This window comes from Panthera onca, chromosome E1, assembly GCF_046562875.1.
Source record: "Panthera onca isolate mPanOnc1 chromosome E1, mPanOnc1 haplotype 2, whole genome shotgun sequence".
NCBI classification, from domain to species: Eukaryota; Metazoa; Chordata; class Mammalia; order Carnivora; family Felidae; genus Panthera; species Panthera onca.
In genome coordinates this window covers 33,710,183-33,736,079 of record NC_138352.1, presented here as the reverse complement: position 1 = coordinate 33,736,079, position 25,897 = coordinate 33,710,183, and the positions used below count along the sequence as shown (strand labels likewise).

At 41.0% G+C, this 25,897-nt stretch overlaps 1 protein-coding gene and 1 pseudogene across 2 annotated transcripts; both read right to left on the bottom strand.

Annotated features, from left to right (window-relative positions):
• Positions 1–4,852: 4,852 nt before the first annotated feature.
• LOC132688703 (U4 spliceosomal RNA) lies at positions 4,853–4,974 on the bottom strand (annotated as a pseudogene).
• Positions 4,975–7,212: 2,238 nt separating this feature from the next.
• Positions 7,213–25,086, bottom strand: TMIGD1 (transmembrane and immunoglobulin domain containing 1). 2 transcript variants are annotated; one of them, XM_060646865.3, is made up of 7 exons: positions 24,961–25,086; positions 22,630–22,733; positions 20,481–20,759; positions 15,783–16,058; positions 9,403–9,506; positions 8,289–8,329; positions 7,213–7,751 (listed from the first exon to the last, which is right to left on the bottom strand). In XM_060646865.3, exons 1-7 carry the CDS (start codon positions 25,005–25,007, stop codon positions 7,748–7,750), a joined length of 855 nt encoding a protein of 284 aa, XP_060502848.2. In that variant the 5' UTR covers positions 25,008–25,086; the 3' UTR covers positions 7,213–7,747. The 2 variants fall into 2 exon arrangements, with proteins under 2 accessions (XP_060502848.2, XP_060502847.2); XM_060646864.3 differs by having other exon boundaries at positions 7,214–7,751; positions 22,630–22,736; positions 24,961–25,080.
• Between the last annotated feature and the right edge of the window lie 811 nt (positions 25,087–25,897).

Below are 25,897 nucleotides of genomic sequence, written 5' to 3'. Positions count from 1 at the left end.
GTGTCTGCCCCTCCCATGCTTGTGCGCTCTCTCTCTCTCTCTCTGTCTCTCAAAAATAAGCAAATAAACACTAAAAAAAAAAATCATGAAGACCAAACAAGACAAAAAAGGATCAATGACAGAAGCCTTAGTTAGATGACTAATAGTGTTATGGAATCATAAAGCGCATTATGCCTGCATTTAGAGTGATCAAAAGAGAGTGTACAGAAATCTTTAGCAGAAATACGAACTTGTTAATAAATCATTAAATATTTTCTTAAAAACAAATACGATCCACATCTCAAATTGGGGCAAAGTCCTTTACACCGGTGATTTCCAAGTGAGCCAAGTTTGTTATTAAACACTTTTATGAGTACCATAACTATAAAATACAGGAATTCAAGGCTATGATTCTTTAGCAGCAGCAAAGTTTATATCCTCTTTGGTGGAATGTTTTAAATTATGTCCTTGAACTGCCTATAAAGCCTACAAATGACATGACAGCAGGAGTGAAAAATGACCTGTTTTGGGCTAAGAATCTGTTGCAAAAGAAGCATACAATTTGCAAAATGCCATACAAAGAAGTAGTGAGGGCTTCTAAGAGGTACTTCATTATCATCGATATTTTTTTAAATGTCAATCATTTAATATGAGGACTCACAGGATCTTAGAGATTATCTTTTGTCTAGAACCTCAATTTGGAATCTCTGGAAGATTATGGGACATCCTTGAGCTGAGCAGCTCATTAGTGGCCGAGCCAAGAAGGGAGGCCTGTTTTTCGAAGCAACTGTTCATACATCTGGTAGCTTCATGTACATCTGGTAACTAAAACTTTTCTGTGAGCAATGTTGAATATACACAGCAAAGTTGCATTACACACTACAGGAATGCAATCACTCCCTTTGGCACCAATCAGGTTCACTGATACCAAGTGGGTTGTGGCTTACTCAAGGATTAAGTTCCAAAGTCGGGCAAAAATTGGTTATAATCAATATCCTTGGAAATCCTTTGAGAAAGTGTCACTTCAGAGACCCAAACAGCTCCTCTTCTTGTGCACAGCAGAACAGGTTTTCATTCCAGTATGGGAAGAGATTGCTGTTTCTTAGGTGGAGAATCAAATTGAGTAGTTGGCCTGCATTTAGGGGCCATGTTATAAGAAAAATGCACATCATCACTAGACTCGTCCTCAGCACATGAGATGCTCACACTTTCAGAACTATGAGGGAACTAGAACTGGCCAGGAGAGCTGATTCTCCTCCACATCTGATGCTCACACCAGGGCATGTGTTCTCTGAGTTGAAAGGCAGGCTTCTCAGAAGCTACCTGTCTCTCCTTCCTCACCCCAGCCCTTTTTTACCCATTCTCCCCTCCCTCCCTGTCTCTCTGCATCCACTTTCTGCTTGAATTCAAATGTTAAATGTGTCACTCACAGGGATTAAATCAGTCTATATGTGTTTGTTCCTGCCATATAGAGAGTACTGTATAAGTCAGTTCTTAATGTAAAGGTAATTTTTCCTAGTGGTTAAAAACTCAGCAACCATACTGCCTGGGTCTAACTCTGGTCCAGCCACTAATAAAAGCTGCATGACCAAGGACACACATGACTTAACGTCTCTGTGCCTCAGTTTCCTCTCCTATAAAATGGGTATGATAAAAACAGGACCCTTGTTGTGTGAATGTTAGGAGGATTAAGGGAGTTATAATATATTTAAAGTGATTAGGGCGGAGCACAGTAAGTGTAGGAGTGTAACTGTTGTTATGTGATGTCACTTTAGGTTACTCAGAGAACTCGGTTTTGACAGTGTCTATTAATTGCATGTGTTAGTGTAATTTCTCATCTTCTGTCTCCCTTCTTGGCATACAGTGGTCACGTATAAGGCAAAAGTGTCTTATGTAAAACTGAAAGCAATTGTAGCACTTACGTAGAGCCCATAGGCAGGGTCATGGGACGGATGACTCCTCTTACTAGCTATGTGACCTTGGACAGATCACTTAAACCCCCTGAACTTTAGTCTCTCCAGTTGCAAATCATAAAGAGAGACAGCGCTACCTATGTCAAAGAGTGGCTGTGTCTGTGAGGATCAAAATAAGATACACGTAAAAATGTTTCGTAAACTACAAGGTAGCTTGAAAGTGTAAGAGAATGTTGTTAACACCCATAATCTAAAAGAAGGCCAAAGCTATTATTATTGCTGTCAAGAGTGTCTGAAGAAATAAAGACATATTTCGTGTGCTGCCACAGCAAAGCTTTACTGTAGGAATCTGTTGGCAGTGATTCCAGATCTCCAATTTTCCCTTACCATGTACACAATTCTCTGAGAATTCAGGTTTTTGGGAATGCACAGTGATGTCTTCCACGTTTTCCAGTATTCTGTAAGTGAAAACTACCTATGTTCGAAGTTGTTTGGTAAATGATAACCTTGGTGTTGCAGAAATAGACTCTTGAGAAAAGTCCTGCATGTTAAACAATTTGTTATTCATGTAAAAGTTTTGTTTTCTATAGTTGCTGGCATGAGATTAAATGTTATTTGGATTTTGAATTTTTTTCATTTTAATGTTTTTGAAAGAGAGTGTGTGTGCGAGCAGGGGAGGGACAGAGGAAGAGGGAGAGAAAGAATCTTAAGTGGGCTCTATGCCCAGCACAGCGCCCCATCTCACAAACCATGAAATCACAACCTGAGCCAAAATCAAGAGTTGGAAGCTTAACCAACTGAGCCACCCAGGTGTCCCTGGGTTTTTTAATGAGACAGGTTAATTTTTTTCTGGCTTGCTCTACTGCTGCCCTATTTCCTTAAAGATGTGTTCTCAATAGATGAGAATTAATTCACTGGGGAAAATGGGATTTTATTGCAGGTTTTTCAGCATTTTAAATGACTCAGGGTCCCTGGTGGGAGGGGTTGGGGATTATTATGAACTTATGCCTGAAATTAAGCATCATTTCATTAAAGTAGATTAAATGTCCTCCTGATTTCTTACTGTAATGAAATACAATTAGGATAAGCTAAGTTATGCCGCAGTAGCAAATTCATCCTAAAATCTAGTGGTTTGACACAAGGGTCTATTTCTCGCTTATATGTGAGTAGGTAGCTCTGGTCCACATAGTGACTCAGAATCCCAGGCTGACAGATGCTCTACTGTGTCTCCACAGTTGCCATGTCAGGGGAACCAAGAACCTAAAGAACATGTGCCCATTCTGTTTTGCTTTGCCCAGAAGTGACACGGTTAATTCTATCCACAGTGCTTTGACTACGACTAGTCTCATGGACTAGCTAATGGCAAAGGGGGCAGGGAAGTGTGACGTGCATGAGGATATTCAGTTAATGACAGATCTCTGCCACAACTCCCAAGCTCCCAGTCAGTAAGATGCTCTCAATCATATTCCAGTACCTTTATCCCTGGTCCCTCACCCCAGGACAGTGCAGTGTAGAGAAGGAGCATGAACTGTGAGGCCCTTGTGCGCTGGGTTTGAATCCCAGCTCCACCCCATGCTAATTGTGCAAGTCTGAGCAAGTTATTTTGTTTCTCTGATCCTCAATTTCCTCATCTGTAAAATGAGGATTCCAACACCTACCTTAGGCAAACCCTTTGGCAAAGAGTAATACTTGGTGATTATTATCATCAGAAGGACAAGCAAATATTTAGGGCAGCAGTTCTCAGCTCCAACACTACAACACTGTAGGACATCTCAAATTATCTCAAGGAGTGTTGTAACATCTGCAAAATACTCGCCAACCAAGATGGTTTTAAATTCCCTTCACTTACTAAAATACATGATCTGTATATAGGTCACTAGGAGTAGGATTGGATGTGAACTTTGTCTTTATTATTCAACCTTTGCTCCTTTTGTGATATCCTCTCCCCCATTCCAGGCCCCAGGCTTTGGATCAGTCCAATATGAATTGTAGCTTAGTCACTCTCTATAAGTCAGTTAAGCATTCTGAGCCCAGGTGTCCTCATCATCGAAGTTGGAACAGCCATGAGTACTTCCTAAAGGTTTTTTTTTACAGAATCGAATAATGTAGGTAAAGTCCTCGGTATGGTATCAGTAACTGTCCTCTGACTTAGTTCTTAATGATCGTGCCTGAGCTTTGGAGGAGAAAAGGATAGCTGTGAAAATTATAAGAGCTGTTTCACAAAAATCTCCACAGGACAATGAAAGCCCAAGGCAACACTGGTTTGTAACTTAACTAACAGAGATTAGCATATATTGGGGTGAGAGGATTCTTCTACTCCTAGACATCCAGGATTAAAAAAAAAAAACAACCTTTTTTTTTTAATTAGAAGAATTATACATACAAATTCAGAATTCTGACTTCTCTCAAAGAATCAAAAGATCTATGCCGAATGGTAGCTATTAGCCCTTGTTCAGACAAAGATGTGCCCTCCGTTTGCCACAGTTTCCACCACTCCCTATTGTTTTACAGATCTGTCCTGTAAAACAGATCTGCTTGACCCGGTCAGAATTTATGACTCCTGGCCAGTAGGTTCGAGAAGGTGGTGATCGTAGCGATTACAGGGGTAAGGTTGGTGAGCAAAGGAGTTTGTAAACTATTTTCAATGACTCAAAAACCTAATGGCAGTGATTATATTGTTAACCCATGAAAGATTGCCCAGGTTAAATAAAGTACCAGATTTCTTTGCTTTTAAATGAAATTACATCAACTGGGTAATTGTGTTGTCATAAAAGATGTTCAGACGGTGAGTAGATACCACTGATGTTTTAAAAATTGGGCAAGCAGATTGCTATTATTTAATAAACACAAGCTGCTTGGTAGACCAGTTTTTTTCAAAAAATGGGGCCCAAGAAGGAGAGAAATGATAATCATGAAAGGTGTCCCTATTGGTAGCTTTGTCTGTCACTTCTCCACTGGTATTTGTAGTCCAAAGTGTCAAAAACAGACTAATAATGAATGTTGGCATTTCAAGTATTTCAATTAGCAATAATCGCGCCTCGGATAAACCTCATTGGCTACGATACTGCCACTGCGCAAAGCTTCAAGTATTTCATAGTAGATATAGAACACATTTAGGGAAAGGCTTTGGGGACTTCTTTTAAGTTCTGGAATTTCATGTCCTTCTAAGTCAGGTTCTAGGCTGAACTTATTAAAAAAATTTTTTTTAATGTTTATTCATTTTTTGAGACAGAGAGACAGAGCATGAACGGGGGAGGGGGGAGGGGGGCCGAGAGGGGGTGGGCAGACAGAGGGAGACACAGAATCCAAAGCAGGCTCCAGGCTCTGAGCTATCAGCACAGAGCCCAATGTGGAGCTTGAACTCATGAACCACAAGATCATGACCTAAACCAAAGTGGGACTCTTCACTGGCTGAGCCATTTAGGTGCCCTAGGCTGAACTTCTAATTTTAAATAATAGACACAGTTTTGGGGGGCACCCTCAGTGTCTCAGTTGGTGAAGCATCCGACTCTGGATTTCAGCTCAGGTCATGATCTCTCGGTCTGTGAGACTAAGCCCCCGCATTGGGCTCTGTGCTGTTAGCACAGAGCCTGCTTGGGATTCTTTCTCTCTGCCCTTACTCTGCTCACACTCTGTCTCTCTCTCAAAATAAATAAATAAATAATAGACACAGTTTTTAATAAAGGCTGTTTTTTTTTTCAAAACTGCAAGGCAAAATGAAATGCAGTGACCATTTATAATATTGCTACGCTCTGTTAAAACTAGTTAATGTTCCTCACCTATGCTAATGTACAAGGTCACTGTAGTTTATAAGGGTGACGAAATTCTCTACTGATGACTTGTAATACTCAAGAATTGCTATATGTCCTACAACAAAGCTGATTCATACTTCTACCAGGTAGGGCAAAGGTATTACATTTTCAGCTTTTCTTGCCAACTTCTTCCAGCATTTAACTAAACTATTTGGGAATCTTTCTAGAATCACATGAATTAACATGAAATTTAACATGAAAATAAATCCCAATCCTTCTTCTAATTTTCCAAAAGCCCAAGAGAGAGAAAAGGACTATGCCCAAAGTAAAACAGTCAAGACGGCAATTCAGGTCTCTTGTATCCAAAGTCCAGTTAGATAGAGTCCAGTAAGTTTTTCCTGTTTCCTCTTCCACTTTAAACTATCCCAACCCACCAGTGCCTGAGATCTGTTTTTTCCATTTGGTCTCCAGGCTTCTCCTTAATTGTCTAAACTTTTGGATTTTCACACTCCTCCTACTTTGTTCTTATGCCATTTTTAGCAGGGCTTCCAAATTCTACTTTGAGAAATCCTGAATGAGGAACATAATTTGAAATCCCACAAAAGCCTGCTGGGGCCTCCAACAAGATAGAGAAATCTGTAAATCATAGTCTTTAACAGTCTCTCTCTCCATTCCATGCAGAAGTTTTCCAAGGAAGCAGCGAGAAGCCTAACAGGAGGATTGGGGGGAAGGGGGTCTCTCTTCCAAACAAGACAATTGAGATTTCATACATTCTGTCCATTTCTTCTCTTTGCTTCCATGTCAATAAGAAGCTTTTAACCACCAGCTTTTAACCACCTGTCCGATAGCAGATCTCTCTCTCTCTCTTGCTGTAGCACATTTAGCCACTGCCATATTAGAAAAAAAAATTGTTTTTTTTCTAAATGAGAGGGTGAGCACAGCAGGGACATCAAAGTTGGTTCCGGGGGCACCCGGGTGACTCCGCTCGTTGCGCATCTGACCCTTGATTTCGGCTTAGGTCATGATCTTGTGGTTTGTGGGTTTGAGCCCCACATTGGGCTCCGTGCTGACAGTGCAGAGCTGACAGTGCAGAGCCTGTTGGGGATTCTCTCTCTCTTCTCTCTCTGCCTCTCCCCTTCCCGCATGCACACTCTCTCTCTCAAAACAAATAAATAAACTTTAAAAAAAAAAAAAAAAGGTGGTTCTGGCCAGGATGGTCTCTCTCCCTAACACATCCCACCTGTGTGGGAAAGCGAACCAGAGACTCTTAAGGGAAAAGAATGAAGAAAGAATGGAAATGGGCAAAGTCGAAGACAAATTAGAAGACCTGCAATTTAAAACAGGTGTATGAGAAGGAGTACAGGCTGATTCATAATTAATGTCCCTGGATGTAGGCAAGTAACTGCTCCACAAGGGCAGAGGCTGCTTGTGAACAGACCGCTGGCTAGCCCCCGCGCCCTGCAGGTTTTGTCTCCGTCACCATGTAAAGCTCACCAGGTCTGCAACTGTGTCACCAAACCACGATGCACTGAGAAAAATAAGGACATATGCTGACTTTTTCATAACGCTAAATTTATTCCATTTAAAGGAGTGCCTTATATTCTGAGATTGCATCCTTCCTTTTTTGAGTCCTAAAACGTTTCTTTTATGAAACAGCAGCTAAAGTAGATGATAATTGATATTATTTATGTGCTTTCTTGGCGAACTTAAAATACCGATCACTCTATATTCAGCTCTCCTTTTGATTTTGGTTTTGCACCTTATTTGTGAAACCCAAATGTCCATTAATCTCCTACCTAGAAAATATATGCTAAATGTTTACCAATCTCTCTGGAACAAATCTCAATTAACATACCTTTCAAGAAGAAGCCTTAACAGAACCTTACTTTTCATTCTTAATAGCGTTCTTCATAAAAATGTTCTGCAAGTATATCAAGTTAGTCATAACAACTACTGTTCAGTGCTTAATGAAACACTTCTTCATAACCTCTGACAATTTGACAGGAGTGAATTTAATAATAGCAATAAATACAGATGGGACTACATAAATCAAGGAAGTCCTGATGCAAAACTCTTGCTGTGTTAGATGGCATCTCAGCTTTCTCATCTGAAATGAACCAAGAAATCAATTATAACAATGATCATAGCAATATGAAAAAAATTCAAAACAAGAGTCATGCCCTTGGAAGGAATGCCTTTGTTCTTTTAACCCACTGCTTACTTCTCCAATGCTGGAGCCAACAGACTAGGCGTTATTTAGAATGAGGACTATGGCTTCTGACCTTGTTGTGAGGGAGAATGTAGCATGGCTTCCCCCAGGCTAGGCCCTCTCAGTCATTTACATCACGTGGCAGTACAATGAAGGTGCGGCTTAAGCATTAGCCCAAAACTTCCTAAATGGAGAGCAGGCTTAAGACCAATGGTACTCTCCTGTTCTAGAAAACCTTCCAACCTAGCCTCGCCTGTCTTCCTGTGAAGTGGAGGCAGATTCTCCTCCACCCTCCATTCTTGTCAGAACCTTCTTCTCTTCACCTTCCAGCACCTCCCATCTCAGGACGAGTTTGCCTAGGATGGCCTTTATGTTGCACACCACTGTTACCCATCTGCTTATGGGAAATCATTGGCCCCAGCCCAGAGTACTTACAAAGCTGTTTCTCTTTGAGGATCTTCATCCTTTATGCAGAGCTAAAAGCAAACACAAGGGCAATGAGTTTGCATGCTTTTCTAAGGCAGATAAACATTTTGAATGCATCAAGGTGGTTCAGGGGATAGGAAACCCAAATGTCTGTTAATCTCCTACCTAGAAAAATACGCATCAATACAGAGATGCCTGGAAATACAGACACCGCTGCACTAGTCCAGATCTTGTGTTTTGGCCATGTTAATCATTTCTGTATTGAACCTACAGAGATATAATCCTTGAATCAGAATGCTTCTAGGATTCTTAGGTAGTTGATTCTCTCTTTCTTTCTTTCTTTCTTTCTTTCTTTCTTCTTTCCTTTTATAGGAAAAATTTGCTTTGGATTAGAACTGGGGGTTGGGTGAATTTCTTCTTGACAGACATTGTTGCCCTGAATTACATGCAGTTACCATATATTTCAAAGAGATAGTGCTGTGTAATTAACTGAGCCTAGACCACACTGGCTTTTCCTTCGAGGCTCTCTGCCACTTTTGCCTCCCTTTGGCATTGAATTAACTGGTGGAGCCAAATGCAAGGCATTCACCAATACACACACATACTCTGCATCAAGCTAACCAAGAAGATTCACCATTCAACAATTCAGACTCCAGTCGCCACCCCCACCCCCACCCCCCCGCCCCAGCCCCCGGTCCCAACCCTGCTGCTGCAGCTGCCCTTGTGGCTGTCCTCAGGAGGTGAGCAAAAAGTGCCACCTTTTTCGTGCAGGTCTCTGAATCCACAGCAGATGTTTCCCTGTATATTTATTTATTGTACCAGAGGTACCATAGCAACAATAAAGGGAAATTTAAAAGGAAGAAAAAATCAGCCCCAAATCCCCTACTCCTAGCACCACAGCTATCTTCATTCAGGTTTTGTCCAGATGCACTTCCACTCTTTTGTTAAAGCCATCCTTATAACATACATACAATTTTTATGCCTTTGAGCAACTTCCACTTTAGGTCTTTAGAGAGACCATATTGTCCAAGTATGGTTCCCAATTCTAGAGTCACTTATATAGCCAGTTGTCTGCCTGTATTTAGATGATTTTTTACCTAAATATCTTAGAATACTTTAATACCTTCATTATACTTTTTCTTCTAGCGATGAGTCCAAAGCACAATGTCAGAAAGACCACAACACATGCAGCAATAATGGGTTCTATGGGTATAGCCACACCTTTATCTGTTGGAAATGCAAACACAGGAGATAAGAACTAACATGTATATGCTTTTTAAAAATTTTTTAAAAATATTTATTTATTTTTTAAGAGACAGAGAGGGAGACAGAAAATCCGAAGCAGGCCCCTGGCTGTGAGCTGTCAGCACAGAGCCCGACGTGGGGCTCCAACTCATGAACCATGAGATTGTGACCTGAGCCAAATTCGGATGCTTAACCGACTGAGCCACCCAGGCACTGCTATATGTTTCTCATTTATATGCTTCTACTAAGTCCCAGCCATGGCGCCTTGCACTCAACATGTGTCATCCTCCAAACAACCCAGAAAGGTAGGTGTTAGTAACCTCATTTTGCAGGTGAGGAACCTCTTGTCCAGAGTCACAGAGCTAGGAATTAGCAGAGATGGGTTTTGAATCCATCCCTTTGCGAAAGGATAATTATAATATGAATCACTCCCCCCAAACGGGTAGTCAGACCATTTTGTGCTTTCTTCATCCAAAATTTTTCCACTCAGAAGGTAGAAATAGGCTGAAATCAATGGTTTTTCCTGCCCTTTGAAAGCCCAAAAGAGGGGCGCCTGGGTGGCTCAGTCGGTTAAGCGTCCGACTTCGGCTCAGGTCACGATCTCGCGGTATGTGGGTTCGAGCACCGCGTCGGGCTCTGTGCTGACAGCTCAGAGCCTGGAGCCTGTTTCAGATTCTGTGTCTCCCTCTCTCTCTGACTCTCCCCCGTTCACGCTCTGTCTCTCTCTGTCTCAAAAATAAATAAACGTTAAAAAAAAAAAAATTAAAAAAAAAAAAAAAAAAGAAAGCCCAAAAGATACTGGGAGGGATCTCTGAGAAAAGGAGGGAGGTGGGGCGCCTGGGTGGCTCAGTGGATTGAGCATCCGACTTCAGCTCAGGTCATGATCTCGCAGTCCATGAGTTCGAGCCCCGCGTCAGGCCCTGTGCTGACAGTTCAGAGCCTTGAGCCTGGTTCTGATTCCGTGTCTTCCTCTCTCTCTGCCCCTCCCCTGCTCATGCTCTGCCTCTATCACTCTCAAAAATGAATAAATGTTAAAAAAAAAAAAATTAAAAAAAAAAAAAAAAAAAAAAAAAAAAAGGAGGGAGGAAGGCTTTAAGAGCAAGAAAAGTTGAGGAGCCTGCTGGACTAAGGGGAGAGAGGCCTGTGGGCCCCGGGAGAGGTGGGGACCCTTGTAGCTGTACTGTGATAGTGCCTTAAGCAGGGAGAGGACATTATATAAGGTGACTGCACGGTGCCCCTAGGGAAATGGGACTCTGAGCACCAGCCTTCCTAACCTTGGCAAAGATTTTCATACCTTTCTAAACGACGTGGAAGAACAGAGAGTCTACTTCTTTTTTTTTTTTCTTTAATGTTTATTTATTTATTTTGAAAGGGTGGGGGGTGCTGTGAGTGGGGGAGGGGCAGAGAGAGAGACAGAAAGAGAGAAAGAATCCCAAGCAGGCTCTGTGCCGTCACACACTCTATGGGGCTCGATCCCGTGACTGAATGGAAATCAAGAGTCGGTCGCTCAACTGACTGAGCCACCCAGGGGTCCCAGAGAGTGTGCTTCTAACCTGGGTTAGAAAGAGATCAGCAGCAATCATAACAGCCTGGAAATGAAAACCCAGCCCATCGTTTTCTGAATACCAGGTAAACTCAGAGCTATTTTGTTCATCAGGCACTGCAGGCACAGTGCCTGCACTTGCAAGCTTCCCAAAAGCCTATGAAAATATTTGAGACCTGGAAAATACATATTGGTTCCAAAGTATGAACATAAAGTGGCAGATTGGTCAAAATTAATAAATGTTTAAATATCTATAAAACGTAGCTTTATGTCAACTGTAACCCAACAGCCAAATTTAAACCTTAAGAACCACATTAATAACTTATATATAATAAAACTCAAAATGTATGCAAGTTACAAACATCCTTTCAAAATTTTTACAGCAAAAAAGTATACTCTGTGTGATTCATTTTAATAAGTTTGATATGACATGGGATGAAACTTTTAAAAGTAAGATCAACAAAGATGTTTAAATGACCTCACCTAAGCCCCTGGATTCTGATGCCACCCCGGGACCAGGGGCAGGGAGCAGGGCTCCAATCTTTGCTAAGATAATATTTTAGAAACTTATAGGAAATAAAAAGTGTGCTATTTATTGTGCCCTTGAGTTTGTAGATTGAGTGTGGTCAAAAAGTTTTTACTAAATGACTACTGTGAGGTAGGTATGGTGCTCAGCCCTGCAAAAAATAGGTCAGACATGGAAGGCCTCATGGGGCTCACATTCTAGTAGTGAAGACAGACATTAAACAAACAAAAACCACAGACTGAGATCAGTGTTATAAAGGACAAAGGGTCGTGAAATAGTATATGAGGGGCAAAAGGTGGAAAGGAGGGGAAGAGAAGACTTTAGATAAATCTCATTTCAAAGCCCAAGCCCTATTTCCCTCAAGATTATAAAATAGCATTTATCCCTCCGTAAATGTATGACACACTTAAACCACTTACCTTTTACTTGTTTTCTTCTTTCCTGTATGTCTAGTTACTGTGCAGGATAATTTTGGGGAGTAAGTAGATTAAGCATCCTTTACTCTGGCTCTCTTTTAGCTGTTACTAAAAATTTTTTTCATGAGAGTGTGAGCTGCACCAATATTCTGGAGAAATTCTGCTCCGTGGGCCTTCTTATAAGCACCGGCCCTGTGAGAGCCAGCCCTGGGGGACACCGAAGAGCCTTAACCTTAGTAGGGGCCCTTTCTACTTTCAGTGCCAAGGAAAGATGTCAAAATGAAGGGGAGGCAAAGGAGGGACAATTAGGAAAAGAAATTAGAATTTGGTCAAAGATCTGGATATTTTTACCAAGCTGAATTAAATGAAGCCCCACGTGACAGCTGTCAGTCCTTAAACAAGCTGATATAAACTGCCTGATCCACTAAGGCTCCCTTTGGATTTCAATGAAAGTGACTTTGGTCAGTATAACTGCATCTCTCCTGTTGTCCTGTTTTACTCTCTCTCTCTCTCTCTTTTTTTTAATTTTGTAATGTTTATTTTCGAGAGAGTGCGCGAGCAGGGGAGGGACAGAGAGAGAGAAGACACAGAATCCAAAGCAGGCTCCAGGCTCTGTGCTGACAGCTTAGCACAGAGCCCGATGCAGGGCTCGAACTCATGGAGCTGTGAGATCACGACCTGAGCCAAAGTCAATTGCCCAACCGACTGAGCCTCCCAGGCACCCCCTGTTTTATTCTCTTATTTGTAACCAGATTTGGTAATTTTTCCCCCTCCATATTTATTATGCAAGAAAATCCCAACACACAGGGTAAACTCTCGTGCTCAAGATCTGTAATTACACTTCTAGCTTTGCATGGCCCCATTTAGAAACTACCCTACGGAGCCCTGAAGCCAGGAGAGGCTCGTGGCAAACACATTCAGCCTGAGCACAGGCAGCAGAGCACTTATTGCTGTGAAAGCAGCTGACAGCCTGGGAAATAATAGAGCAGGAAGAAATAAGAAAAACAAGTTGGCTTGGAAGGGTTCCATCCAAAACAGGATCCTGCCCACCTGAAAGCCAATTTGTCAAGCTGACATCCTGCTTGCCACACAAGTTGTATGTTTTTTATCTCGCGGAGCACTTAAGATTCCTTCTTAACCAAGAGGGATGATATAATTCCCTGATCTCTGCGGGTAGCTTTTTACACCCAGTTAGAATGGCGTGGCTGGAGGCCCCACCTACCGAGCTTTTGCAGGGAGGTGAATAGCCACAAGCTTCAGTAAACTGCCTCTTCCACTGCTTCTACCCCATGAGTACTTGGGTTATTTGTGGGTTTGGTTTTTTAAAGCGGACAGACCCTGGGGGTACTCTCACTGCCCTGCAGGACAAATTACTGAGCATGCCAGTAATCACGGTAATGGGCATTCAACTGGCAGCACCTCTTTCTCCCCACCAGCCTCTCTGTTGGTGTCCCAGACCCCCCTGAGGGGCAGGAAATAAGCCCTCTGGTCACATCGTCCAACCCTTCTGGCAGGGATTCAGTTGGCTTCCTAGGAACTAGCAAGAAAGGCAATGAGTGGGCACAGGGAAGCAAACGGCAGAGTGAATAATGTTCTAACAAGAAATAGGAGCCTCAGCTTGTTTGGCTGTTCTTGGCGTACTGGCCTCAGACCAGAAAATGTGTGAGCATTTTCTGCATCTGCTACACCAGGTATCTTGCCTTTCTCTTTTTTGTTTTTTGGGCTTTTTTTGGTATTGTTTGTTTGTTTTTCAGAAAAATAAAATTTTATTTCAACTGATCAACATTATCCAATTAGAGTAAGAAGGGAGTTCATAAATGTCCCCAAACTAAGGCTTTCTAACTGGAAAATTAACTTAGCTTGCCCAAGTCTGCAGATGACATAATTGGGTATGCCTCTCAGCTTCATAATTGCAGTTTTAACATGAAAACAAACTTAAAGATTTTTTCGGTATGTTTTTGCCTATATATTCAGCAATCAAAATTAACATTTTTTCTGACAGCATGAGAGAGAGAGAGAGAGAGAGAGAGAGCGCTCGTGAGTGGGGGAGGGGCAGAAGTAGAAGGAGAAAGAGAGAATCCTAAGCAAGCTCCGTGCCCAGTGCAGAGCCCAACGTGAGATCATGACCTGAGCTGAAATCAAGTCAGACTCTTAACTGACTGAGCCAACGAGGCACCCTGCAAATTAACACGTAAAGGTCTTACTAAATGTTTGTTTCAAATTAAAAGAGATGTTATCTAAGAAAACTTAAATATTTTAACCAAACTTTCAGGATCTGTATCAAAAAGGAAGTTATCTTTGAACTTTTATTCAGTGAACAGCAGCAAAGAATGATTGACAGGCTTGATTGTTGCCAATTCTGTCTCACACCGTCCTGCTTTTTCCCCTGGCTGGGGCATTGTCTAAAGAAGTCCCCAAGACCCAACATCCTCTACAGGTCTTTTCTGCTGTGCTAAGACTGCAGCTTTCTTTACCCTGGTATCAAGATGGCTATTCCTACTCAGGCATCACAGCTGCGTTCTTGAAAGTTTCTTTTTGTGCAGCTCACCTCAAGGTCGAATTTTGCCACAATTGCCAGTGGTAAGTGGAAATGTGGGAACACCGTTCTATATTCCATTTGCTCTCTGACCTCATTTCTTTCTACTGTCTTCCTTGCTTTCTCTGCTCAGGTCCCCTTTCTCTTTTTGTATGAATGAGAAATATGAGGAGGGAAGAACATTTGAAATTTCATTTGTTCTCTGTTATTGAAGAGGTAAAAAGTCTGTGTGGATGAAGCATGAAGCCCAAGAGAAAGACATTTTTCCACCATCTTCCCCCTCCCTCACTACTGATTAGCCTATAGATTACAATTTCAGGGTCAAGAGTGATTGTGTTACTTTTTTAATTTTTTTATTAAAATGTTTTAAATGTTTATTTATTCTTGAGAGAGAGAGGGACGGAGAGAGAAAGACAGAGCATGAATAGGGGAGGAGCAGAGAGAGAAAGGGAGACACAGAATTTGAAGCAGGCTCCAGGCTCTGAACTGTCAGCACAAAGCCTGACACAGGGCTTGAAGTCATGAGCTGTGAGATCACGACCTGAGCCAAAGTCAGATGCTTAACCAACTGAACCACCGAGGCGCCCCAAGTCAGGAGTGATTTCAGAGATTCATTTTCTTATCTGTCTTCCCTTCTTTATGTGTTTCTGACTTCTCTTTCTGTTTATCATTAGGCTGTAAACTCAAAAGTCCAGTTCCTACAAACCTAGTGGCCCAGGAGAATTTACAGAAGTACTCCTCCCTAAAAGCCAACCAGAATTATCTCCTACCACTTGGTTCTAGAAAGGACCTTTGCTCAAAAAGCAGTGTTTCATATGGAATGGGCATGATCCCCTAAATGGAAGAATTAGAATTCTTTTTTTTTTTTTTAGGTTTATTTATTCATTTTGAGAGACAGAGTGTGCAAGTGGGGGAGGGGCACAGAGAGAGGAAGAGAGAGAAAATCCCAAGCAGGCTTTTCATGATCAGGTCAGTGCAGTGCCTGATGTGGGGCTCAAACTCATGAACCATGAGATCATGACCTGAGCTGAAGGTGGATGCTTAACCAACTGAATCACCCAGGTGCCCCATGAATTAGAATTCTTAGTGGAAATTTCTTGGATAGGGGTGATTCTCCAAAGAAAATCATTGGCTATTAACCATAATTAGCATCATCATTTGTTGCCACACAAAATGTTTACTGAGAACCTATTCTGACTTTTGCACTGTTCTGGATATTACTTAAAAAGAGAGTTACCTTTGACAATGAGGTGAAAGTCCTTGGTCTCCATTTGCAGAGATGAATTTGCAATGCAGCTATAGGTTCCATTGTCAGATTTCTTGACTTTGGTGATTGACAGTTGAAGAGACTCACTTGTCTGTTGGACTTGGTGATTTTGCTCTAAATTCAGGATGTTACTGTTTTTGTACCACATCATTCGAGCCTGGGGGTTGGATTTCACATTGCAAACCAACTTCACATCACTGCCTTCCTCAACGGTTTGCAAGTCGTCTCCACTCAGAAGAGGAGGAACTACAAAACTCAAGCATTTAGGCTTAATTAGTGGATAAGCAGTAGTTTACCAACAGTGTTCAAGATCTTCCTTCAGTCTGTCTCACGCAGTCATTCATTCATTGGACAAAAATTTATCAAGTACCTACTTTACGCCAAGCACTGGACTAGGAACCAGGGATACAATGGTAAATAACATACATCCAATTCCAAACCTTACAGATCTTCCATGTGGTAGAGAAGATAAACCATGAAACAAATGTATATAATGATGAATCTGTACCAAGTAGACCATTTATAGCACTACCTAAGAGGATAAGCCTTGAGTCTTTGCTCTCTGAAACCAATCTGTACTAATATGTTGGAGAAAACAGTATAATATAAAGAAAGCAGGGATTGCACTTGTCCCTAATTCCATTTTACACCACTTTCTGTGACCTTGAGAAAGTTACTTAATTGCTAAGCAACTGCTCACTCTCTTCATCTAAAAAGTGGGACAATACCTATCTCACAAGGTACTGTACAGATGAAATGAGATAACACCTGTAAAGAATTTACCACAGTGCTAGTTACTATTTTTATGGTGGTGGCGGCGGCGGCGGAAGCGGCGGCTGCCACGGTGGTTTTGAGGTCTCCTCACATCCTCAATTTTTGCATTTTATCTAACCGCATTTGCCCTGGCCACATTTCCCAATGCATATTTGCATTTCCTCAATGATTCTCTAGAAATAATGTCCCCCTCCCAGAAGGTGCTCCGATTGTGGCAACTCTGACATCTATGGAAGGTGAATGTGACATTCTGGGTCCCTCTCGTCCCTCTGGGTGAGCCAGTCCGTACTCCCTCCATGATAAGGGCAGTCCTAGAGACATAGATACTTGAACACATTTATCTTCACCAAATAATTCCAACCCTCACCTGCACCAGGGCTTTCCAACCAGGGCTTTCCAACACCCACCAAAGGGGAGAAAAGGCTGAGCTGACTCTTTCTCTTCTCCATGCCCCTTGCATTTTCTGGTTAAGGTGTAGAAGAATAATGAAATGCTTGAAAAGCGGGCAGTAGGAAGGAGTTAGAGTCAGGGAAGGAGGAAAGAAAGAGCTTGTGTAATCTGCACACTGAATAATTAGACCCTGAGTAGGCTGTGCTATTAATAACTCTTTCAGAAGAATGACATTTTGCTGCTCTTTGGAATGAGCTTGAATTCTGTATCCGTATCCAACAAGGATGTTATATGGTATTCGGATATGTTGGAAGCTGCTACAATAGAGAATGTAATTATCAAATATACCATAGGACCTATGGACATGTCCTATTAGTTGTTCCATTTGATTTAACCATTGAAGGTCAATTTTAAATCATATCAGCTATATGTGAGTATTCCCTTTTGTAAAAATAGTACATTTCAGGTAAAGTTAAGGTCCTCCTTGATTCCATATTGTTTGCTTCCTCCCCAAAGATACCCACTGCTATGAGTTTGACATAAATCCTTGCAGATCTTTTTTGAAAAAACAGGTTTTTAAGAAATGTTTATTTATTTTTGAGAGAGAGAGAGAGAGAGAGAGAGAGAGAGCGCATGAGCAGGGGGAGGGCAGAGAGAGAGGGAGGCAGAGAATCCCAGGCAGGCTCTGCACTGTCAGTGCAGGGCCCGACGAACGGCTTGCATCCACAAACCACAAGGTCATGACCTGAGCACAAATCAAGGGTCCAATGTTCAACAGACTGAGCCACCCGGGGACCCTGAACAAAGTTTTTTATACATATAATTTATCAATAGGAAATACACTGTATTGTTTTTAGGAAGCTTATATAAAGACTTTACTCTCTCAAAAGATTGCATGTTTTTGAGATATATCCACTTTGAACCACAGAGATCTAGCTCATTGCTTTTAGAGTGCTACAATATAAGACTCTTGAATCATTTTGATTGGTGGGCATTATTTTCATTTTTAAAATGTTAATGCTTTAATAAATATCTTTGTATATGTTTCTTTAAGTACATTTTGCACGCGTTTCTCCAAGCTTATCCCATCTAGAAGGAGAAACACCAGATCACAGGGTAGGCATCCTTTAAATTTTGATAAAAATTGTACAAGAGGTGGTCTGAATTTATACTTTCAGCAGCAACTGTGAAAGAAGGGTCAGGTTCTGTGAGAAAAACTTGTTTCTGCACACCCTCCCCCAAATTGTGTATTATCAAGCTTCCATGTAGTTCTCAATCTGCTATTTATAACAATAATAATACTTCCCCAGAATTGTACATTATATTCTTATCACTTTTATGAGCTTATTTTGATTTATTGATTATGAGTTTGTGCCAATTGTTGTCATTACGAATCACTGACCAATTGGCTTTTTTATATGTGCTTAGCAACAGCCACATTTAGGAGATTGTTGTAAAGATGGTCTGAAACATGCATTCAGGTTGGAAAACTGAAAATCATTTCTTTAAGCCACCGCACGCTATCTGCCATGTCTCCCTTAGGAAGACAATGGAAGGGCACTGAGGAGCCTGGGGAATGGTGTTCTGTTCTCAGCTCCAGCTGTGATAATTTGGGCCCTCAGTCTGGGCCTCCGTTTCCTCATCTATAATTTTATAAGGATTATAAGACCTCCAAGATCCCCTGATAGCCTTGAGTACTATCAAAGTAGCCAAGAGGTAGCTTGCTAAAAACCACATTTTACTGATTCATAGAAAAAAAAAAAAAAAAAAAAAAACTCCTTTGCCCACGAACATGCAAATGTTTCACCCTAGAAACCCAAACTGTAAGATGCCAGTATTTTCCAGAGTTGGATTCTTCAGCCTTTTTTCCACCTTTTTATTTCAAGAGCAATGACATCCATTTTTCACAGAAAAGTTTGCTGAGCTCATGGAGTCAAATGCCTTTGACTTTATTATTAGGTTCTGAGTCCAGAGCTACTTCTTCCACCAAATCATACCACATCGTCACCTTATCCTACATCACCCCTCTCTGTATTATCCATACCTCCCTCACATAGCACCACTTTCCACCCAAAACACCTATGTGATCACCTATATGGAATTACTTGTAGGACTCCCTTGCCCCCATGTAGTCTACCAATGGGTTACCAATACCTGAATCCAACCATCAAAGAGTTTCCTCATTTTGGGTGTTAAGGTGATGTTAAGAGATTCCCAGGGTGCCTGGGTGGCTCAGTCAGTTAAGTGTCTGACTCCTGATTTCAGCTTGGGTCATGATCCCAGGGTCATGGGACTGAGCCCCACGTGAGGCCGTATGCTGAGCATGGATCTTAAGATTCTCTCTCACTGGGGGCACCTGGGTGGCTCAATCGGTTGAGCGTCCAACTTCAGTTCAGGTCATGATCTCACAGTTCATGGGTCTGAGCCCCATGTCGGGCTCTGTGCTGACAGCTCAGAGCCTGGAACCTGCTTTGAATTCTGTGTCTCCCTTTCTCTCTCTGCCCCTCCCCCACTCGTGCTTTCTCTCTCTCTCTCTCTCTCAAAGTAATTTTTAATAAAGCTTTTAATAAAACTTTTAATACGTTTTTATTTAAAAAAAAAAAACTTAGGGGTGTTTGGGTGGCTCAGTCAGTTAAATGGCCGACTTCAGCTAAGATCATGATCTCACGGTTTGTGGGTTCGAGCCCCGTGTTGGCCTCGGTGCTAACAGCTCAGAGCCTGGAGTGAGCCTGCTTCAGATTCTCTCTCTCTCTCTCTCTCTCTCTCTCTCTCTCTCACTCTCTCTCACTCTCTCTCTCTCTCTGCCCCTCCCCAGCTCATGCTCTGTCTCTCAAAAATAAATACATGTTAAAAAACTAAAAAAAAAATTTTAAAGATTCTCTTTCACTCTCTTCCTATGCCCCCCCAAGACAAAAATAAATAAATAAAGTTTAAAAAAAAGATTTCCAATGAATGTCTAAGTAGAACACAAAGCTAGAAACAACAAAGGAAAAGATCAAGGGTTTTAAATACATAAACATTTAAAATTTCAATATGGCCAAAAAAAGAACTATAAGAAGATCAAAAATAAATACAAGAAATACAATAATCTCAAATGACAAAAGGTTAATTTCCTTAATATATAGCCCTTATCCAAACCAATTTTAAAAAGACAAATAACTCAATAGAAGAATGGGTAAAGAACATGAACAGGCATTTCACAGAAAAGAAACATGAACAGCCAACACATTTATAAAAAGGTGGACACCCTTATTTGTAATTTAGAAAGTGAAAATAAAATTTCAAACCAGGCTGGCGAATTCTTTGAGTTGAGGATACTCGATGCTCACAAGGGTGTGGGGGAGTAGGCCCCCACCTGCACCACTGTGGGAGCATAAATTGGGCAATTTGGCAATACCAAGCAAATGTTAAAATGCATGTAACTCTTTAGACCCAGATTTCAAGTACCACTTAATATAGTGCAGATAACACAGATTGACTTGCAATTTCTTCCCCCTCACTCACAAAAGACATTCAGCACCACTGAGATGGACACCGACTGATCCCTCCGTAGCTTGCAAGTAAAGGTGATTCCGTGGTCATTTTCACTGATGGAAGAGACACAGACAGAACTGGAGTTGATTTTGTTTCCAGATTTCAAATCCACTGTCCCCTCTCCTCGGTACCAGAGTAGTTCTTCCTCCCTGGTGTGGTTTTTAACAGCACATTTCAGAGATTCTTGGGAGCCAAGCCAAGTGTCCAGAATATAGTTCTCAGTTTTATCATTCACAGTTAAGACAGAACCTGAAAGGGCAGGAAGAAACTTTTAACATAGACTGAACATTCTAAATAGCAGAAATAGGGGATTGGTTAAATAAATCATGTTACATCAGTACAATGAAATACTCTGCAATAATTAAAAATAGTCATATTGATCTATATGATTTTACAAGGAAAAAGATTAATACAGATAAAAATAATGTATTATTAACTAAAAAAATGAAAATGTTAAAATGATGGTTACAAAATCTTGCTGCACGTCAGAATCACCTAGGGATCTTTAAAAACATATTGATGCTTGGCTTCCTCACCCAGACATTCTGGTTAATTGATATGAGTGCAGTCTGGGCATTGCGTTTGTAAAAAACCTTCAGACAATTCTAATGTACAGTGAAGTTTGAGAACTACTGGGTTAGAAAAGGGTATGTACAGAATTACCCTCATTTACACACACATACACACACACATTTATGAGGAAAATTTGGGGGAAAAATCTCCCTGTGTATACTGAATAGAATTAATAAAAGTAGAGAAATGCTTTCCAGACTTAAATTGTTTAATTCAAGGGGTTGGAAGTAGCAAAACAAGGGGGTGGGAGTGGGAAAGGACAAATGAAAACAAAATTGAAAAATACATAAGACACAACTTTAGGTGAATAGGCAGAATGTAAGTTACATCTGTAATAATTCCTATAAATACATAAAAAATTGAATATGCAATTGAATATGGGCAAAAGTTGATTTGGAAAGATTTCTGATTTGTTGATGGGATTGTGGAAAAATGGGTCTTGCATTTCTGATGTTTTAATATTGTTTTGGCAGTGTGGTAAAATAATTGTTGGTTAAACAACTGGTTTGTAGGGTAGACAGGTTATAGAGTGGATGATCAGGATATATAACAGTTGTTTTTAATCTCTGATTTTCAGAAATACATTCACTGTAACATACCTGAATTTCAATTTTTACTTTCCTAGTTCAGAAGCAAGTTAACAAAAACTAAGAATGACTTTAGCTGTCACAGATTTGCCCCCTACATAACATTTGTTAATATAATCTGTAAACATATGAACTTTTCCTTTAGAATGCATAAACTACTGATGAAAATAATGTCACTTTGCAGCCTAGGATTTTTTAAAAATCTAGAGGAATATATACCAAAATATTGTTGAGTGCATCTCTGGATGATGGGATTTGGGGGACTTTTAATTTTCTTTATTCTTTCATATATTTCCTGAATTTTTTTTTACTGACTAGGTATTACTTAAAAAAATTTTTTTAATGTTTATTTATTTTTAAGAGAGAGTGCTAGCGGGGGAGGGGCAGAGAGAGAGGAAGACCCAGAATCTGACGCAGGCTCCAGGCTCCAGGCTCTGAGCTGTCAGCCCAGAGTCCAATACAAGGCTTGAACTCAGAAACTGTGAGGTCATGACCTGAGCTGAAGTCAGATGCTCAACCGACTAAACCATCCAGGTGCCCCAATATGTATTCCTTTTAAAACGGATGTGCGTGGGGTGGGGGGGGCGAAGGGTTCGATGAGATCCACTTCCAGACTGGGGTAGAGAACAAGTACAGGAAGGATTTTCCTGTAAGTGGTATGTTCAAATAAATAGCATAGCCTGTTTGGGATGTGATTAGTAATGGAATGCATTAAAATGTAGGAAAATTCTGGCTGTGGCTCTGGAGAGAACAGAACATTTACTCTGTCTCATAATTACCAGAACCATAAAAATATTTTTCCATTGACTGTTATGTCATGTTGTCTGACTCCTGTACTCTGAGCCATATCAACTGTGTATTTGGTGATTTGGATTTTGGATTTTCCCAATGCCCACTGATAATTTTTTAATCTGAAATTTTTCTTTATTTAAAAAGAGACCAAAAGAATATGAACTTACTTGTCACCTCACAGGGCAGAAACAAAATCACTAAGAGAAGAAATCTGCACATTCTCATTAGGCAACTGATCTTCCAGGCCATCTTTAACAAATTTACGTCTGGTCTGCTGGGGGGAAAAAGGGAGTAGTTGGTTCTGTACTTTGGTCTATGCTGAGTTTATGAAACTTCCTCTTGCCTATTATGCATTTAAAATAAAATCCCAGATGAGTCATCCCAGCTGTAACAGTACTATTTCTAGTTTTTAATTAAACAATCTTGTTCTGATTACTGAGTCCAAAGTACTTTTAGTATTCAGGATATTTTTTTAAGGCAAGAAAAAGAAAACCACAAGGAAATAGGCTTTAAGATATAGGGCAGCTATAGGGCAGCCCCGGGGAAGGTAGAACCAGTCTTCCCTGGAGAAATTGATTGAATGTCATTTTGTGTGTGTGTGTGTGTTTTTTTTTTTTTTAATTTTTTAACGTTTATTTATTTTCGAGACAGAGACAGAGCATGAACGAGGGAGGGGCAGAGAGAGAGGGAGACACAGAATCGGAAGCAGGCTCCAGGCTCTGAGCCATCAGCCCAGAGCCTGACGCGGGGCTCGAACTCACGGACCGTGAGATCGTGACCTGAGTTGAAGCCGGACGCTTAACCGACTGAGCCACCCAGGCGCCCCTGATTGAATGTCATTTTAACAGAAAGAGAAAGAAACTTCCTTCATTCACAGACAGTCTCTACTGAACTGTAGTAATTCTGATCTTGAAAGCCTGTCGGGTCATTTTTGTAAAAGTTGCTTTCTGCTAAAGAGAGTTGTTGAGATTGTTCCAAATCCCATAGACTCAAAAAGTTAATACCTTAGAGAAGACTCAATTGCAGCATAGACTCTAGTCCTTTTTCTTTCTTTCTTTTTTTAAGTTTAATTTATTTGGGGAGGCAGAGAGGCAGAGAGAGAAGTGAGAGAGAATCCCAGGCAGACTCCTTGCTGTCAATAAAAAATAGCCTGACGTGGGTCTCCATCTCAGGAACCGTGAGATCATGACCTGAGCCGAAATCAAGAGTCAGACGCTTAACCGACTGAGCCATCCAGGCGCCCCCCCCCCCCTACTTTTTTTGTTTATTTATTTATTTTGAGAGAGACAGGGTGAGTGAGTGGGGGAGGGGCAGCGAGAGAGGAAGAGAGACAATCCCAAGCAGGCTCTGCACATGCAGAACCCAACGACTCAGGGCTCAAAGTCATGAACCATGAGATCATGACCTGAGCGGAAATCAAGAGTTGGACGCTCAACCAACTGGGCCACCACCCAGGTGCCCTTAGTCTCTAGTCTTAAACCATGTTAATCTCTTTGCTTCCTTCCACCCCTCCCCCATACTCTCCCTCAGAATACCTATTCTCTTCAACCCAGGATAGACTAAGAATAAAAGATAACAAAGTCCTTCTTTTTTCCTTCTATGCTTTTGCTGCTGCCATCCATCTCCCTAGACATTCTCTACTTCATCTAGGAAAAATATATATTTAATTACTTCCTTTCAAGAGTACCACTATGAATATGGTAGAAACACATACTGAATGCTTTCTATGCAACAGGCACTGTACTAAACACTTCACATACATTATTCCAATCTCAGTGAAGTCCCTAACAACCCTCTTGACATCATTTCTAAAGGTTTGGAGAGATTATATCATTTGCCCAAGATCCCAAAGACAGTAAATGTCAGGGCCAGGATTCGAACCCAGGACTCCCAGGGCCAGACTCTTAATCACTGTACTGCCTAGACTGATATTCTCCTCCTTTAAGAAGCTGCTGTTAATCCCTTCTGAGCCCTGGCCGTTCCATAGACCTCAGTGACTTGGAGTTTCATCCCTGTATTACAAGTATTAACCTTCAAGAGCTGTAACATTCCTACGACTGTGTGGATGGGCTTTGCTTCTCCCCACCCCAGGCCTGTCCTGACAAGAGCAAGCTTCATTCCCACCAGACTCACCCTTTCTGGCTGGCAAACCTGCATCAATATTTCAATAAGATGCAATTAGTACTAACATTGATTCTTCTGTAATTTTAAAACTATGCCAAAAAAAGATTTCTATCCTACCACCGTAATAGTGATGATTTCAGAATCTGGTCATTAATAGAGTTTTCTCAAGCACTGTCCACTGTAGGTGCCTAATAAGTGCTGAGTGTGAGCTTCTTAGCAGACCATACCCTACCCTATTAATTAAAGAGGAGGATGGATGTCACCCCTTCCCTTCTACCACATTAGACAGCATCTTTTCAAAATGAATTTCCCTTACTTGACTTGTTTTTAATTTTTACGACTCTCTATATAGAAGACAAAGTTTTACCACTTACCTGCTAAGCTCTGAAAAGGTGACTTCGTTGGCCACTTGTTTCTTCATCTGGGAACCCTGAATCCTTTCCCTGTTACCATCTTTATAATACTTGAATTTGAACACTTTATGACAGTAGGGTCAAGTACACAAAATAAATTGGGTTCAAAGTCTCTTTCTTTTTATGGATTCTTAGAGAAGACACTAACTGGGAAAGACATCTTCAGACCTAAGTTTTCATGTGTCTCTAAATAACTAGGTGGGGCCAGATATTACTAACAGTGATGTAATTATTCCAAGAAAACCTGACCTTGTGCAAAAATTTGTAGCACATTTCACCAAACATTTCCATGTTCAAGTTAGATAATGCACCGGGCTTGGGTTATCAGTGGGAAGTGATATTTTTCCAGCATTATTTAAGTTGTGGAATCTTCTAATATTCTGGCTGCTGTGAAAACCAACCCTCTTCTCAAACTTGCCCCATTACCATTCTCAGGCTGTCAAATTACCAAAGTTATCTAACTCGAACATGGCAGCCAAAATATCGGAAGATTCCACAACTTAAGCAATGCTGGTAACCCCAGCCCAGTGCATAAGATGTACTAAGCCAAGCACAACTGGGAGAAGTTTTATCCCTTTGAGACCTTCACATGATTGGGGGGAATCATTGCATTATACTTTCAAGAATTAGCAATTGAAGATAACATTTTTTTTGGTTGGTTAAAAAAATGTATGTTTGTGGTGTTATTACACTGTGTTGTACAGTGTTATCTGGGTACTACTATTGTTCCCATTTATGCAAGAATAGGATAAAGAATATTTATGGTTATCAGCACATTTTAACACAATGGGTAAGCATACCAGAAGAGATCTGCTTCTTACTAGTTATGTGACTTCAAAAAAGCTGTGTAGCTTCTATGAGCCTCAAGTTCTTTGTCAATACAACAGAAACAGTAATA